Raw genomic sequence first — 16388 nt, forward strand, 5'->3', positions numbered from 1 at the left:
TGCGATTCATGTCCTCAGAAGCTTATCTTAGATCAGTCAGCAAGACACTCGTGCTCGTCCCTGACAACCATGATCAGCAGATGCTGAATAGATTTGGACGCCCTCACTCTTTGTCCCTTTATCATCATATAAAACCTCAGCAGATCCCTTCCTTTCAGCGTTCTATCGACCTCATTTTGAATAAATTCAGCGTTGCCAATTAGTGCGAAGTGAAGGTGAGCCCTGCTAACACCAAGTAGAAAGAAAATTGCAATGTTAGTTGAGCTCACTGCTCAACTCCTGGTAATTTGTTATTTTTTCTTCCTCCTGTAAGAAGTCACTTAACAAAGCGTCCAAAGACTCAACAAGGCAGTGCTCTGATGCTATCTGACAAAAGATACAAAGGTGGTTGTGTTTCAAAAATGTTCAGCCAAGCACAAGCAGTCACGGTTGTGGCTGCCATATAACTGCAAGCATTTGTGCACTTACAGGTCAGTTAAAGCCTCTTTACAAAACTGTCGGGGTTGTGCCTGGTTGGCAAGACATGGTCTGAGGTTTAGTATTTCTGGGTCTTTTCTCTTGACATGGGATCAATAGAGCCCGACTCTAAGATGTCACATGTGGCCATCTACTCAGTTCCGTGGTATTTCTCTGGGCTCCAGACTTTTCGCCGAAAACATTATTTTGCATTCATCATTTAACCAGCTTTTATAGCGGCAGTCAGTGATATGAAATTGGCAGCGATAGACAGCACAGTTTGATGAATTATCTGGAACCATTTTCGGATAGCAGAGAACTCGAAGACTCTTCTGCTGCTCTGTTGTAACAAGCCTTAATGTGTGCTGCACTTGCTGAGAGACGTTTTTGGTCATAAAAAGGCTGAGTACCACCTTTAGAGTGTTTTTTATTGCAAAGATTCTATTTTACAGTGAGTGTGCACACATTTTAACAACATCTTTTTTATTTTATTTTTTATTATTATTATTTACCTGGCTGAGCATGGTGTATTGTCACAATAGCCCAAAATAGCATTTAGGATATGTGCATGAGAATGAATAGATACTAACGATGAGTCAATCCATATTCTTAAATGAGCAAATTTTGTTGTGCACACAAAAACATGAGATCCTTATTGTGGGGTGTCGTTGCTACAAGGTCCTGATTAGTCTTATAGATAGTCCCAGTGTGACGATAAAGTTTTTACTCCAGGATTTGTAAAGATATCGTTAAATGGTTAGGGTAGACACAGTTGTAGCCTGTCAAATTAAGCCAAAAAGTTCTGAAAGCACAAGGATTATATTGATTTTGAACAGCTGAGAGGCACCAGACAGTGTATGAAATCTCTTATATTTGCTGTTGTGAACACAATGTCGATGTCTGGTGTGTCTGTCCTGGGAAAAATCCTGCGGTGCACAGGAAGTACTGTTGTTTGTTTTGACATTCACGGCAGCAAACAGAGTTTGTCATAAATAGAAGAAAATTGGGTATTTAGCAGCAATGGAGTGTATCGTAGCTGTGCAGACAGCTTGGGTCGGCATGAAATTGGTTTAATCATCAGGCCAAAAGATGAACAACTGTGTTCGAAAAAACATGTGTTACTTTGATTAAAATAAACAAAAAGTTGTCTATGTACAAAAACTTCAGGGGAGGCAATAACTCTGACTCACAAGGGTAATTTCTGCAGTCTGCAGATAAAAGCCATTTGTTTTCTTAGAATCTGGCTTAATTTTAGATGAATTCAGTAACAAGGCTGCCATGTTTAGTTCCCAAATGAAAAGAAGGGTTTTCGAATTCAGGACTCTGACTGGCTTCTTTTCTGCAGAGTCCCATGGAAATTGTAGTATTCAACCAGAGTGACACAAAATGCGATTTCTGAGAAACTAAGCTAAGTTAGTTCAATCGGATGTCTGTGTGATCCTTTCAATATCTGGACGAGCTCTGTGCCTCTGTGTTACATAACACTGAGGATATCTTTTTTTAAAAACAACTTTAAACCCCCCTTTTTAATTAGAATTGGGAATAACATCTCGGGAACCAGTATCCCTCCTTCATCCCAGCTCTGACACAAGTTAGTCACTCTCTATGATCAGTTTATGAAGCAGTTATTCAACATTATTCTCCAATCAAGAGAGAGTGTTGTTTCCAAGCTTGTGTTAGTCATCACTGTTGCACTCCAAGAAATATGCAGATTCAGATTGCTTTGTGCTCTCCCTTTCTTTGTCACTAATTGCAAAGAAAGATGACGTCCCTGACATCCCACCTACAAAGCTCTGATTGGTTCGGCTGTTTATACAAAGGAACTGCGAAGCAGAGAGAATAGCGGATCCGTTTAAATTTGACAGTAATGAAGTCAGATTTTGTATTATACACCCAACATGATTAAATAACCCTATGTGGCTCATAGGTTTGTTTGATGAAAGTCGGTCATTATATAGATTCTTACTGAGTTACCTCCACATACAGTATAAACCGGAAACTGATAACTCACTTTATTTGTTATGCGAGTTATGTATCGTATATCATAGCCCAAATAAGAGGAGGGAGAAAGGATTAAAAGCAAGCGAGTGAGTGTTAGGTAACTTGAAGAGAAAGCAGTATTAATTAGCAGTTCCAGCTCACACCAATATCTTATCATATGGAGCCTGTGGTGTAATTTTGTGCTCGAGCAAACATAGTAATAGTATGCTTAATACCGCAGTAGGCAAAGCTAACAGGAACTATTGCAGTCTAATGAATATCCCCAGCAACCACCAACACATTCTGAGACAGGAGACGAGCCAGGGTGGCGGAAAGCAAGCGAGCGGAAACCCAAATTTCAATTTCTCCAAAAGCTCTGAGCAACCCGCCGCGCTGTAGCTTTGATCATAGTGGAATAATGCGCTTTGATGCTTAGAATAAAAGATCTACCTTTTGATGTAAGTGTGTGGGGGTATGTTATTTTCCCCATCTCTTCACCCCCTGATATTGTAGGTTTCCATGAAACTGTTGGAGTCATCACTTGTCTTGCTCTGACCCAAATTTGCTGTCAGGATGTTATAAAACTAAGATCACAAGCTGCGCCTGTGCTGCTGCTGTCTAAGGTCGAGAGCCGTCCCAGGTGTTTCTCTTGTTTGGATGGATGCAACCCGAAGTAGATTCAACTTGGAGAGCTCTGACCGAGTCAAACTGGAGTTCGGAGGCACTCCTTCAGCAGTGCACTGCGTTAGTGGGCCTCAGAGGACAATTCTCCTTCAAGTAAATTACACTCAGCGCTGATGTTGTGGGCGTTCAAGAGGGGGAGGGTTCAAATTGAGGTTTACAAGTGTGTCATGTATTGAACTAAATTAAAATTGTGACAACTCCAGCAAAAATAACAAATTTTGCATTGAGACAAAAAGATTAAAACATCGGTCGCCACAAACACAACATGCTTTGGACATTTATCTATGTCCGATGTGTCTGATTTTTGAAAAGTGCCCTTTTTCAGGGATGCATTATGTGCTGAAGTATGTGGACTCAGGGAACTGATTGCATGGATGGACCATAACTGTAAGTGCATGTTTATTGGGATGTTGCTCGGTAACCGAGGCAGGGTCATTAGGCCCATTTGACAGAGCCAGGTGAGCTGAACACACACTCCAACTCAAACAATTTAATTTAGGATTGATTAAAGCCAGGTCATGGATAAATATCAGAGACAAGTGCGTAGCAGTGTGTGTCTCTTGAATCAATTATGCTCATAAAGGCTCCATTTTCTATCAGATGACCCCATCTTGAATAACAAGTGGAGAATGAGGATAGCGGCAGGGAGGAGATTCGGGTGTCTAGACATGCAGCTGTGTGAGTCATGCAGGACTGAGGACAAAACCTTGGCTTCAAAGTTTGAACCACCTTGTCAGTTATAATCTGTTTGCATTAGGTGAAGAGAAATGTCTGCAAACTGTAGGTCAAAAAGGAAAGTGTGTGTATATTTATTCATATATATACACAGCACATTTGTACTGTTCTACGTGCACATTGAGGATAACAGCTACTATCTTTGAGTGACTGGCCATTAACTACTGGTTAAGTACAGTAAGTGCTGGTCAAGCTGCCCTTGACTGAACTTCCAATTTTCATTTTTCACTCATGACATTTCACATATTATTATAGACCCGCGCAGATGCATGTGGAAACGTGTGCATGGTAAAATAACTACCACCAGTGTTTTCTCCCTGAGTGTTGGGAGGCAGCAGAAGCAAGTAAACGAAACAAATGACACTGTGATTTATCATCTCATGCAGTACGTTTGAAAAAGGTTGGAGTCAGGATATTGTGACACATGCAGCGCAGCTCCTTTAAGGGAGACTTCAGTGCGTTGTTTGTGAGTCTCAGTGAGCTTAGTAACTTGGAGCAGAGTTAGAAGTTTGCGGTACAGCTGTGAACTAGCAATTAGAGCTCTGTAGTTTAGACTCTGTTAGTAAATTAACACAACAACTCAGCCATGGTCCCGTGGAGTCACTGCTCTCAGATGACCCCAAGATAACCTGCATTGAGTAGATCAATAACAACCTTAAATAATTCATATTTATTATGTTTACACTACCCATGGTGAACAACTGAATCATTCATTTAGATGAGTTTTAATTAGGGTAAGGTCCTGCAGCTCTGCTTGCTTATGTGAAAGCCTGGACTCTATATAATATTTTGTGTCTATTCAGTGGAAGATTAATGCAGTTTTTTACTCTGATCTTTGAAGTTTGTCCAGTAAGAGCTTCTTTGACTATAAACACACAGGTTTTAATCATAAAGCACCCCCACCTTTACAGCACATTTGCTACTTCTAACAAATTGATAAACAACAAAACGGCATGTTGTAAACAAAGAAATATTTTCCTCCCCTGGATTGGCTGAATAAGCTTGTGTGAAACTAGGTATCATTGAAGCCACGGATCTTCACTGTGGCTGCCTGAAGCTCTTAATCCCCATGGATGTTCTGTGTTTCCTCTGCCCAAATGAAATGTGTCCTGACCCTGTGTCCTCTTCCTCCCCGTATCTGTTCTTCTAGAATGCGGATGACATTTTGGTAGCATCAGCCGAGTGTCCTAGCGATGACGAAGATTTGGAGGAGTGTGAGCCTGGAAACGGTGAGTCAACTCAGGGAGTTCTGTCTTCATTGTGCTTGGTACAAAAACAAAGCACAGTCTAGAAACGTACGTAGACAAACGCTGTGCTCCTTACTGCACTTTCATGTGACACTTGATGACTGCACAGCCCTCTGTATGCAGCTCTGATTGTTTGATCCAAACTCCTTTCTTATTGGTTTTCAAAGCAGCAGGCAGTCTTCAGCACTGCGCTCCATCAAGTGCTCAGCCAAGTGGTATTATCTGGCATTTACCCAGCTGTTGCACCGATCTCCTGCCCCGACTTTAACAAGGCAGGACAGTTTCAACGTGGAAACGCAGCTTGTTCTGCGCGGCGCACAGCTGTAGGCTGGCAGGCCCGACGGCTGAGGCGCTGTTAGTACGAACAGCGGGTCAAGCAATGTTCTGACACCATGACAGGAGGTGGAAGTTAAAGGCCATGTGTCCAAGTCCCTGCCTCTGTGGTTTCTAGCTCTATTAAGCTGACCACGGTCAAAAACTGCCATGAATCCCACACAGTGAAGCAGTGTGATTCAAATCACTGCTGACTCTAAAGGAACAGCTCCCAAACACGCACACAGATCCATAGTTAATGATATTTTATCTTGAAAGATCCTGTTTGACAGCATAATGGATTTAACTCTGGTGTGGGTAGGATAGAGATAAAAACGATTGCCTCAATGAAAACTATGACTTTAATATTTATATATATATATATGTTATTCTTCTGAATATGCAGTAATATGACCTTAGGCATAAGCAATCATTAAAAACTAGCAACTTTAATGAAAAATACTTAATTATTAGATTCAATCTGAAATCCTGATGTTTTAAGTCCCAGTGAAACAGAAGTTACTATTCTTACCATCAGTAATGTGAAGTACCTCAAAGTGAACAAGTACATCCTGTTAGTTTTAAAAGAGCTTTGTCGGATCATTAAATTTGATTGGGTCATGCAACGGTAGGTGTGGTTTATAACAGGAGATTATGGAAGAAATAATTAAATCAAACCTTAAATATTCTAAGAATCATAAACCCTCCTCCCATTCTGCTTTGCAAGTTACAACCAAAGCTCAAGTGTTATTAAAATCAGTTTTATTTATTTTTTCGGTTTTTGGACAGTAAACAGCAAAGAGGCAGACAAGTCACATAGACTGAGAGATCAGGGGTTTGATACCTGTACATTTAGCCCAGGACAGAATCTGGGTAGCAGCTGCTGCGGGAGAAGAAACCCCAGCAAAACAGTTTGTAGAGATTATTATGGGCTCAATTCAGAGCGTTTTATAATATAAAAAGAAAGGCAAATAACAAGTATCTATCACTAATCTTAGCATGGGTCCACCAAGGAGAGTTTGGGGACATTTCTTGTGATGGTCCTGAGGGTAGAGCGGACAGTCACAATAACCATCATATCTTTGTCTGTGAAAAACACTTCACTCTGTTGAAGCAAATTTGAAGAAGTTGTTGTAGGGATGTGGATTAGAGGTTTTGCTGGACTGTTGATGGTTAATTTTAGTAATGACAGTAATCAGTATGTTGGTGTGAGGAGAACCTGATCTGAGATCAAGTGTGGCATTCTCCTGTGGTCTCTGTAGGTGGTTTGGACAGAAATAGAGGCTCAATTCCCTTCTTATCGAAAACAGAAATGAGAGTTTTTCAGTGGATGCTATTAATCTCCTGTGGGGAAATGCAAGTCTCTCTCTCTCTCCCACTCTCTCTCTCTTGTGCCCACACAAACACACATACACAGAGCGGCAGACACGCTTACCTTTCCAGACAGACTCTTGTCTCTCTCACTCTGTGGGAGTGAAGTTTTCTCTCTGCAGCCATTTCTCCCGAGAAACAACAAAAACACATGCTCCATAGGCACCTTTCAGATAACACCGGAATTCCTGTGAGGTGCCCCAGCGGGTTGGATAAGCCTGGGTGAGAACTGTGGACAAGGAAAGAGGAATCAACCTTGTCCGTAAAACATGTCCCCTCTCCATCACTGCTCGGCAAACACGGGCCTGCAGTCATTGTGTGACAGCAGCGATTCCCAGTGTTTTCAATTACACGTGAGAATGGAGCTTATTGAAGTGCCCTCAGGAAGGAGGAAAAATGTTAAGCTAAGTTGTGGATTTTCTATTAAACCCAGCAAGATATGACTGCTGGGAATTCATGGGGATCAATACACCACCTTCCTATAGAGCCGGTGGAGCTCCGTCTGCTGAACAGATGTGTCTACCTGCAGCTGTTGTACTACCTCACACAATGTCAGGCATTTTCTTGCGACTCCATCTTGGTCCAGGATTTTTTTTAACCGCCTAGTGCTAAGTGATGACCCTCGATGTGAAGAACTGAGATGATGATTTCTTGGTGACGGGCTCAGGGTGGATGCAAAATGGACCGAGCAGGGGAGGCATGGAGAAAATGACCAGAGGAAGCGATGATCAGGATAGAGCTGGAAGGACTGCGTTTGTGAGGGACTGAGCCTCATTGAGATTTGTGTCACGTTCCTTTGCGCTCAGAGCAGAACAGAGAAACGGGGAGAGAAGAGAGATAGAGCTGCTGAGAGAAGAGAAGTAGGAAGCCGAGGAGAGAAATGCGAAATTGAGAGTGTGAGCAGAGTGAAATTTGCATCAACGATTCCCGCGTTTCCCACCAGGCTAATTAAACTTTGACTTTGTTAGGAAGCCTTAATTACATCATCCACTTAAGGCTTTGGTGTGGATCCTCCAGCGTTGTTAATGAGTCAGGAGAGCGACGAGACCCAGGAAGTGGGAACCTGGATTACAGTTGAAGAATGTAGTGTGTATGGAGTAACAAAGTGAACACCCACACACAGAAATTCAGATAGATACATTATTTGTATGTTCACATAAACACACTTAGATTTAAAGCATATATTGACAATAATTGTGACATAGACAGAGAAATTATATCAACATATCTTCCTCCAACACAAGCTCATTAAATTTCTTCATCTCAATGTTCTAGTTCGGGTCTTTTCGCTACCTCAGCACGACCTCACTTTCCTTCTTTCTTGCATTCCTCCCAGCTACTTATCAGTAGCAGGATGTAAGAGGCACTATATAGGTTTTACTGTGACAAGATCAGAGCTTAGAGGAGCTCTTCAATAATTCATCAGACACAGTCATCGCAATAGAAAGAACCTGCAAATGTTCTTTTTAGGGCAACAATTGCGACTAAGAGATGTTGAGATGTGTTTCAGTGTTAGATATCCGTCAGTGTGATTCTTAAATGATCTCTGTTTGACAGGTTAGATGTTTGGTTCAACTGGTTTGAATTTAGTTCCGTGGCTGAGATTTTTGGTTCCACGAGTTAGATGTTGTTTGGTTCCACATGTTAGTTGTTTAGTTCTACAGGCTATTCAACAGATGCAATGATTAGTTCCACAGGTTTGATGCTTCAGAGGAAGTCTTCTGATTTTAAACATTCCTCACATATGATCATGTTGTGTGGAAATTAGGATAAGAGTTTGTGTGGAATTTTATGAATTACTAATAAAAATAAACAAAGTGGTTTAGAATGTGAAAGAATAAAATAGCTAATGAATTCTAAAACAGGGTAGTATAAGAAACTGGATTAAAAGGAATAACACAGGATATACAAATAAACTTAATTGAAATGGAAAAAACATAATTAATTGATTTAAAATGTCATTAATAAATTATCTTATCTTAAATCATTATTTATAACAACTTATGATTAGTCATCACTAAGATGCAATTTTGATAACAAATTACATAATTTAGCATAAAATAAAGCTTAAATCAAATAATCAATATTTAATTACTCCACCACTCATTATTTATTCACCATTTATATATAAATGCTGATGAGCAGTGTTTTATTTACAGCAGTTTATATACACTGCTTAGTCATTGGAGGTACATTAACAAAGAGAAAGATTATAATTTTCATAGAGTCAGGGGAGTCTAAACAAAGAAATACACAGGCTGGTGCTCAGCCACACTGGTTTACAATTTGCATGAACAACATAACCAGGGTTCTGTGAAACTTGAGTCCTGAGACACGGACAGTTTTATGTTTTTAATAGCGTAATTTTAAGTATTCATATGGGCAGTGCACGTCACAGGGCCACACAATTCCCCGTCTTACAAATCGGTGGATAGCTACGGAACTGCAATGAACCCTGTAATGTCAGCTGTAGTGTGTGCGACATTCAACAGCTTGAGTTTCTTAACACAATCAAACGACTGCAAATTCAGAAAATAAGCAGTTAGACACAGTGATGTATTATTTATATTACTTTAGGCCACACTGTAGTTTTAGAGAAAACACCACAAAATACTGTAGAGATCTGCCGGTTGCAGCTTGTGCAAAGATGCTAATGTTATCTCACAAGTGATGCTGACTACTTTTGATAGACACGAACGTTACCTTAGCACTTCTAGTAGGTAGCCGGGGTTAATCCATCCGGCCTGCCGTTGTAAACCAGAACTTTCTTGTTTGGTTGTGATGTTTATGTAAGTGAGCACTTATATAATAGGTATGCGATTGAAAACTAGTTTTATGGTAAAGTCAATGAAGCTTAAGATTAGATTCACTTTATTGTCATTACACAGTACAGGCACGATATAATGAAATAAGGTGGCTCTAACAAACAAACAAACAAAGGGCATTTGAGTTTCTGTCCCTCTGTCCCTAGGAAAAAAAACATAAACCCTCCCTGGTGCTCAGTACCTTCAAAACAAAAGCATAAACTATCAAAACTAAGTAAAGATACCTAAAACAATATGACTAGTGTTTATTATTATTATAAAGGCTAAATCTAACTAGTGATATTGAATAAAACAAAAAATGTATAAACAAACGTTTAACTATTAAACACAGAAAACAGTTAATAGCTCCAACAGTTTCCCTCATTACTCTGATATCTCATTAATAGGTTAACATAAATTCTCTCAAAGGCATCCGGCGGAAAAAAACAAGCTACAGCCTCCATGTAGTGGGGCATCAACAGGGCCACTGCAAAGCAGACGCAAAGCAGTAGATTATGAAACCTCAGCATCAGGTAGAAATTCTCTGTGCATGGCGGAGATTCACATCATCGTGGCAGGAACAACAAATCCAGTCAGCTTTATATGGTGGGTTCAGGTGCTACTGAGCAGCAGGGAGGTGACACTGATGGTCGCTCGCCTGTATGAGACACCACATGAGCAGGGCATGATTTCTTTGGTTCTCTATAATTCACTTTGCCTGAAAGCGACAGCAGCAGTTTATGGAATTACATGTATGAAGAAGCAGCAGCTATTTTTCTTACTCATGTAGCACAGTTGATAATGGCCACAACTGTCCCTACTGTGGCATGATTTGAAAGCAAGCGAAGGAACGCTGTTGGTTTTTCCATCTGCAGCCTAATCAAAGCTGAATTATAGAATCATCAAACTCCAAACAACCTTTTTGCTCTAAATATTTCAAATGGTTGTGAGCGGGGCAACATGAGCGGCAGAATAACGATGTTAGTCAGTAGACCGACAAACATGCATCAGTATCCATCTGCCCTGTTCTCGTTTTGAGTAAATAGAGGGGGGGGGGGTGTTGACTCATACTGGCAGCCTTGTGGGTAAAGATAAAGAAGAAGTGTCATCATGATGGCCAAACGTGGTTCCAGTGCCTCAGCTGCTCAAATCATTGGAGTCAAACTCAATCAATCAGGCTCAGTATCTTAGAGTCTCCCTCGCTTTAACGCTCAAACGACACTCTCACAATGTTCAAAGAAAGGGACGCGCACTGGAATCATGCTGTATGTATTTTAGAAAGAACAATTTTTGCATCCAAATTGGTCTCACGCCTGGTTTTGGAGCAAACCACAAGGTGACTCAGTTGAGAGTAAGAGCTTGAAAGCGAAATGGGCTGATGGCAGTGTGTATGAAATGTTAAAAATACCTTAATACCTCATCCTCCAGTGACAAATCCTGTCCCCCCTTTTTTCTATCAGTGTGTGGTTCTTGGCAGCTTTTTAGCAGGTGAATACATGTGTTGTTTGTGACTTGTTATTTTTCCCCTCCCTGCCTCTGGGTGTCGACTGAACAATCACAGCTGCATACAGACAGTCACAGGGAGAGCCAATCTAAGTTGTTGATTGGTTTAAACTATGGGTGCTGTAGGTCTGGGTCACACAACAGGAAATGAAAAGATGGTTCACCTGATAACTGCCTCCAGTTTGGAGATGTGGCTCACTGTGTCTGAGGGCTGAGATTCATTATCTTTCCAGTGGCCACTGCCTGCCAGTCGTATGGGAGGATGCCTCCATGCTTTGGGTCTTAAGCACTAGGGCACAGCAGAGTGATGCAAGTCATTTGTATGTACATATACTCTTTAAGATATTTATATTAACCTCCTGAGAAACAAAATCATCCTATTTCGGCAACGATAAAGAAGTAGCCACTGCCTGCCAGTCATACTGGATGTCAACCACATGTACTTCAAGTGGGGCACGCAGTGAGTGGAGGTTACTCCTCAGTAATGGGTGGGCTGCACTCGGAGCAGCAGGTATAAAGCTTGAAATTGCACTTTCAGCATCTCTGCAACACAGACAGATGGCAAAGTAAAGATAGCAGCAGCAGCAGCAGCGTCTCACCCTCAGTCACGCATTCATCTCGTATCTCTGAGGTCCCAAAAAACGGTGCCTCTTTCTTCTCTGACTTTGACAAGTTATTTAAAAGAGAGCACCAAAGATTAATTTTGTATGCACTAAACATGCAAAATCCTGCTTGGTGCTTTGTTCCTTAAATGAGCCAACATGCTCTGCTGTCCTCTTAGCCTTCAAGGTGAAACACAGCCCTCAAACACAGGAAAAAAAGAAAGAAAATATTACAGAGAGCTCTAGTGCTAGCATTGAAAGAAAAAGTTCAACTCCTCCTAAGTTTTCCTTTACAGCTCTGACATTCATCTTCATTTTAAGGCCTGTTTCTGTCAAGTGTGTTGTTATATGCTGATGTGTTGCCGGGGCTTTGTTAACTCAATGCATCGCCATTTGTAACAAAGCAATTCTTTGAGTGAAAATGTATGGTTGTATAACTGACTACGTTCGAGGGGCGGGTGGGGGTTGCTGAGCTGATCAGAGGTCACAGAGAATTCTTACAGTCCCCAAAACATCCCCCTCCACCTCCCCCATCATCCCAGAAGTGCCCGACCCAACCCCTCTCCCACTGAGTCCCACTGATTTACCTCTTCAACTGAACAAAGAGCCAGAGTCATGATTTTATGCTGGTGATGTTGGCATTTCTTTGGTCATGTGTTGCTGTTACCTTCCCTTTTTTTCTCCCAACAAGATGTGCCATGATCTAATTCCCCTGCCATGTTTTTCTAATGTTTCCTTGACTGTGTCCCTCTCAAATTCAAATGTAGTGTATAATAATGATATTCTGCCATGTTCTGTTAATATATCCACAATATATTTAACCATTAACCCCAGTTGGGCTTCCATACACTGGTATAATTCCTCCTTCTTACAGTTGACTTTATTTTACATCCAAATAACCTTTATCTAATCTGGGTGTTCATTTGAAAGTCGGATACAATTAGATTACAATTTTAACTGTTCACTAGTGGTGGTGGCTGGGAGGGAAGTGGGCATCAGAGACTCATTTGAAAAGGGAGCAGCAGTGTTTAATAATGTGTGTCTCAGTGTTCTTTAATGTGTACTGAGAGTTTGGGTTGGAAAGCAGGGGCATCGGTTTCCTGCAGCCACTGCTGAGGGTTTACACAGAGATTAAGCCAATGACAAATGAGTTAGAAACCACCATAGGGGGAAATTGGGATCGAGCCAATTCTTAAGAAATTGAGGAATAGAAAACGCATTCAATGACTTATCAATAGACACCCATTAACGAACAAGAAGAGAGGAGGTAAACAAGGGGGGGAAGTTGTTTATCACTATCCAAGAACAATCTTACACAGCTTTCTTTTTGTAATTTTTTTTTCATGCAAAAATCATGCGGCCAATTTGTTGATGTAAGTGACCTGAACCTCGTGGTTTGCTATCTTATTTAACCAATCACAGCAGAAACGTGTGAGCGTCAGAGTAGTAAGAATTGGTGAGACAGGAAAGTTAGCAGTGAAGGATAGGCTGTCTAGTACAATAGATGTTAAGTTGTAGTGTAATTTGTAGTCTGATTTTATCCTGTATTAGTCATATGACATGTCAAGTTTAGGGCTTTAGGTCAGAACAGAAGCAGAGTAATTGAGAATTTTCTAACAGCTTGTAGTTTATTTCAGCTCAGCGTAAGTCAGATTATTAACTTTTTAAATAGATCAGTCTAAACCTGTAGAACTAACCTCATGTTGAGTCTTAGTGCTGTTCTAATACTGGTGTTGCTGTATTCATTTGAACTGTTTTCCTCTGTTGACTGGAGGTGGTCTCTTTCTCAGGTAGTCTCTAACACTCTTTTCCTCCATTCTCTCTTTCTTGTCCTAGGAGGTGAATTAGTGTTGCCAATAATAACAGTGGACTCCCTAGACCCCCCATCCATCGCCACCCACTACCCAGTAATCCCCCCGCCCCCAACCACCTACCGCCCTTTCCTCACCCTGCTCGAAACCACCAAAGAGTCCTTCCCCGTGCCCAACGGCCGGCCCCCATGCCCCCTGGACCAGGAGGACTGTGAGGAGAACATCGAAGTGTCGGCCTACGGCTCGGGGGAGATGACTGAGTCTGATGACGAGGACTATTACAAAAACTCGCACCTGGTCACCGACAGGACTGTGCTCCCTCCTCCCCCGGCCGCCGAGGGTGGCGTCCAGAACCCCCGCGACCGCCATTTCTCCCGCTTTCCCAACTCACACCGCCCACCTCTCGCCTCCACCCCCACGGCCAACCCCGACCAACTCAGCCCGCGCATCAAGCCGGCTGCTGGCGGCAGCAGTAGTAGCAACAACAACATCCCTGCTGGGAAAATGAACACCCGGGACCAAGTGCTGCTGCCGCCAGCCCACCCCTCTTCAGACCCGGGCCACCGTAGAGTCCCTGGAATAACCTACCCCCCAAATTTCCCTCATGTTCCCACTCCAGATCCCACGTCTCCTGAGAGAGGGCTCCCAGGCGCTGTGGAGGTCCAGCAGTCCAGCAGCACCACAGGAATGGTGGTAGGCATCGTGGCAGCCGCTGCACTCTGCATCCTCATCCTGCTCTACGCCATGTACAAGTACCGCAACCGCGACGAGGGCTCCTACCAGGTGGACCAGAGCCGCAACTACATCAGTAACTCAGCCACGCAGAGCAACGGCACCCTGGTGAAGGAGAAACAGCCCAGCACTGCCAAGACGGTTACCAAGAACAAGAAAAACAAAGACAAAGAGTACTACGTCTGAGGGAGCGCCACCCCGACACACAGAGACAGACAGCAGACGCACTTAGAGAAGGAAAGAGACAACAGAGAGAAAGAGAGAGAGAAGCAGGGAGACAGGCGGTATAAAGGAAAGAGAGAACATAACAGAGGGTAATTCATTATAAACTCAGTATTGTCAGGTGACCCTTCATATTCCAGTCTTATCAGAGGGAGCAAAAAAAGCCAAGGTGACATCATGGTTGTGTTCAGTACTTTCTGATTCTCTTGACTTCTTATGAACTGTTGACCGTGGTGTGTTTTAGGGAAGGCTGTCGCACCTCAGATCTCAATACTGTGCCAACACCCTTGTACCACATGCTGATAAAACAGTGATTTATGGATAAGTATATGACAGGTTATTCTATATCTTGAGTACTGTAAGAAACCACCACCATCAGTATTTGTGCCAGGGTCTGTACTTCATTCTGAGGTGATCTTGTGGTGAAAGCAGTCACCTGAGACAGTATCAACTTATATTTTCCAACTAGGCTTGAGTTAGCAACATGAAATCCCTCTGTAAAATCAAAATACTGCCAAATCCAGCTCCCCCCACCAGATGTCTCTCTCTCTTCCTCTCATTTGCCTGTGCACTCTGTTTCTCTCCTTGTCTACGGCGTTAATGCAGCTGATGCAACGTGAACTCTGCCGTGTTTCAAGCATGTAGTATTAATTTACGAAAAAGAGATAAAAACTGTTTTTCTTTCTGTGGAGTTTAAAAAAACAAAAAATATGACAATGATTGATGATCATAACAATGTTAAACGTAGCAACTATGTGAGATACCACCGCTCCAACCTAACGGATGCTAACTTGTACGTTTAGCCGCCAAAAACTTGTTGAGGCCAAAACCCCTTGGTCGTCCTTTCCAGCAGATCTGTGTCATATGTTTCTGGGGCTCCGAGGTGCCCCCTAGAGGGCCAGCAGAGAAACTCACGTCCTTGCAGTTACTAATCACCGGAAAACAGAAAAAAACTCCAGCAAACAAGATGAACTATAAAATTATAAATATATGTATAGACGTTGCAGAAACCTGTGGACCTAAATTGTGAGCCAGTGGAAAAGTGCGAGTTCGCTGATATTGCGCAGCGAAGATGGACTTTAGGATTTTTGACGTCAGGACAGTCTCACTACCCAAGTCCTCTGCCTCCCCCTGACCTCACCCTTTCATGAACAGGAACAGGATGACTGATGCAATGCCTTGATGCAAGACTCAGTCACCTTGGTTTGCACTGTTCTTTTTTTATTTGGTTCTTTTCTCTGGAGAAATGAGAGACATTTTAGGGAAAATTCTGAGTTGATTCTTGCTGGAGTTCCACTGTGGAGAGAGAAACCTTGCAGCTGAAAAAGCAACTGTCTTTCGCCCCACTCTGGCCTGACTGGACTGATGGCAGCCAAGAGGCAAAGCAAACTTTGTGGAAAGAGCACACAAATGACAAGGGTGAATGGCAGTTCCTGGAAGATGTACAACAAGAACTCTAGTATTCCAATTTTCTCAACTCTATTAAAAAAAGAAAACTGTACCATAAAAAGAAAAGAAAAATCCAGAAAAAAGTTTGTGAAATGTCTAAATATTTGACTCTCATTCCATTACTAAGAGAAATGTGTTTTCCCTCCTATCATTCCTGTTTGGAGAAAAAAATGTCTATGATTCTGGGAAACCAAAATTTCTATGTACTTTTCTTTTGGTAATTGAGCAAATGAAACCACACGTCTTCTTTATATCCATCTGTCATCAGCAATCTATTTTTTATCCTCCATCTTTACCTTTTTCTTTGTATGTCCTCATACCCTGTGGAGTAAGCAGGTTTAACCCATCCTCCATCTTTTTTTTTGTTACCTTTTTCTGTCTATATGGCTAGAGACAAGATGGCCACCATTTCATTTGACAGGCTCCATCGATTCACTGTCCTGCCACGTTTGTCTGGTTTCGCGCCTTCTCCATTCCAAC

The 16388-nt window shown here is 42.0% G+C and overlaps 1 protein-coding gene across 3 annotated transcripts in view; it reads left to right on the forward strand.

Moving 5' to 3' along the window:
• The window catches only part of nrxn2b (neurexin 2b), a 533986-nt gene extending 519563 nt beyond the window's left edge, over positions 1 to 14423 (forward strand). For 2 of the 3 annotated variants that reach the window (XM_061066072.1, XM_061066073.1), the window contains exons 21-22: positions 5006 to 5084; positions 13531 to 14423. In XM_061066072.1, coding sequence (XP_060922055.1) covers positions 5006 to 5084; positions 13531 to 14423 — 972 coding nt within the window. The remainder of the gene's footprint in view (positions 1 to 5005; positions 5085 to 13530) is intronic. The other variant, XM_061066075.1, reaches the window with a different exon arrangement.
• The last annotated feature ends 1965 nt before the right edge of the window (positions 14424 to 16388 follow it).

Source organism: Limanda limanda, chromosome 22 (genome assembly GCF_963576545.1).
Source record: "Limanda limanda chromosome 22, fLimLim1.1, whole genome shotgun sequence".
Taxonomy (NCBI): Eukaryota; Metazoa; Chordata; class Actinopteri; order Pleuronectiformes; family Pleuronectidae; genus Limanda; species Limanda limanda.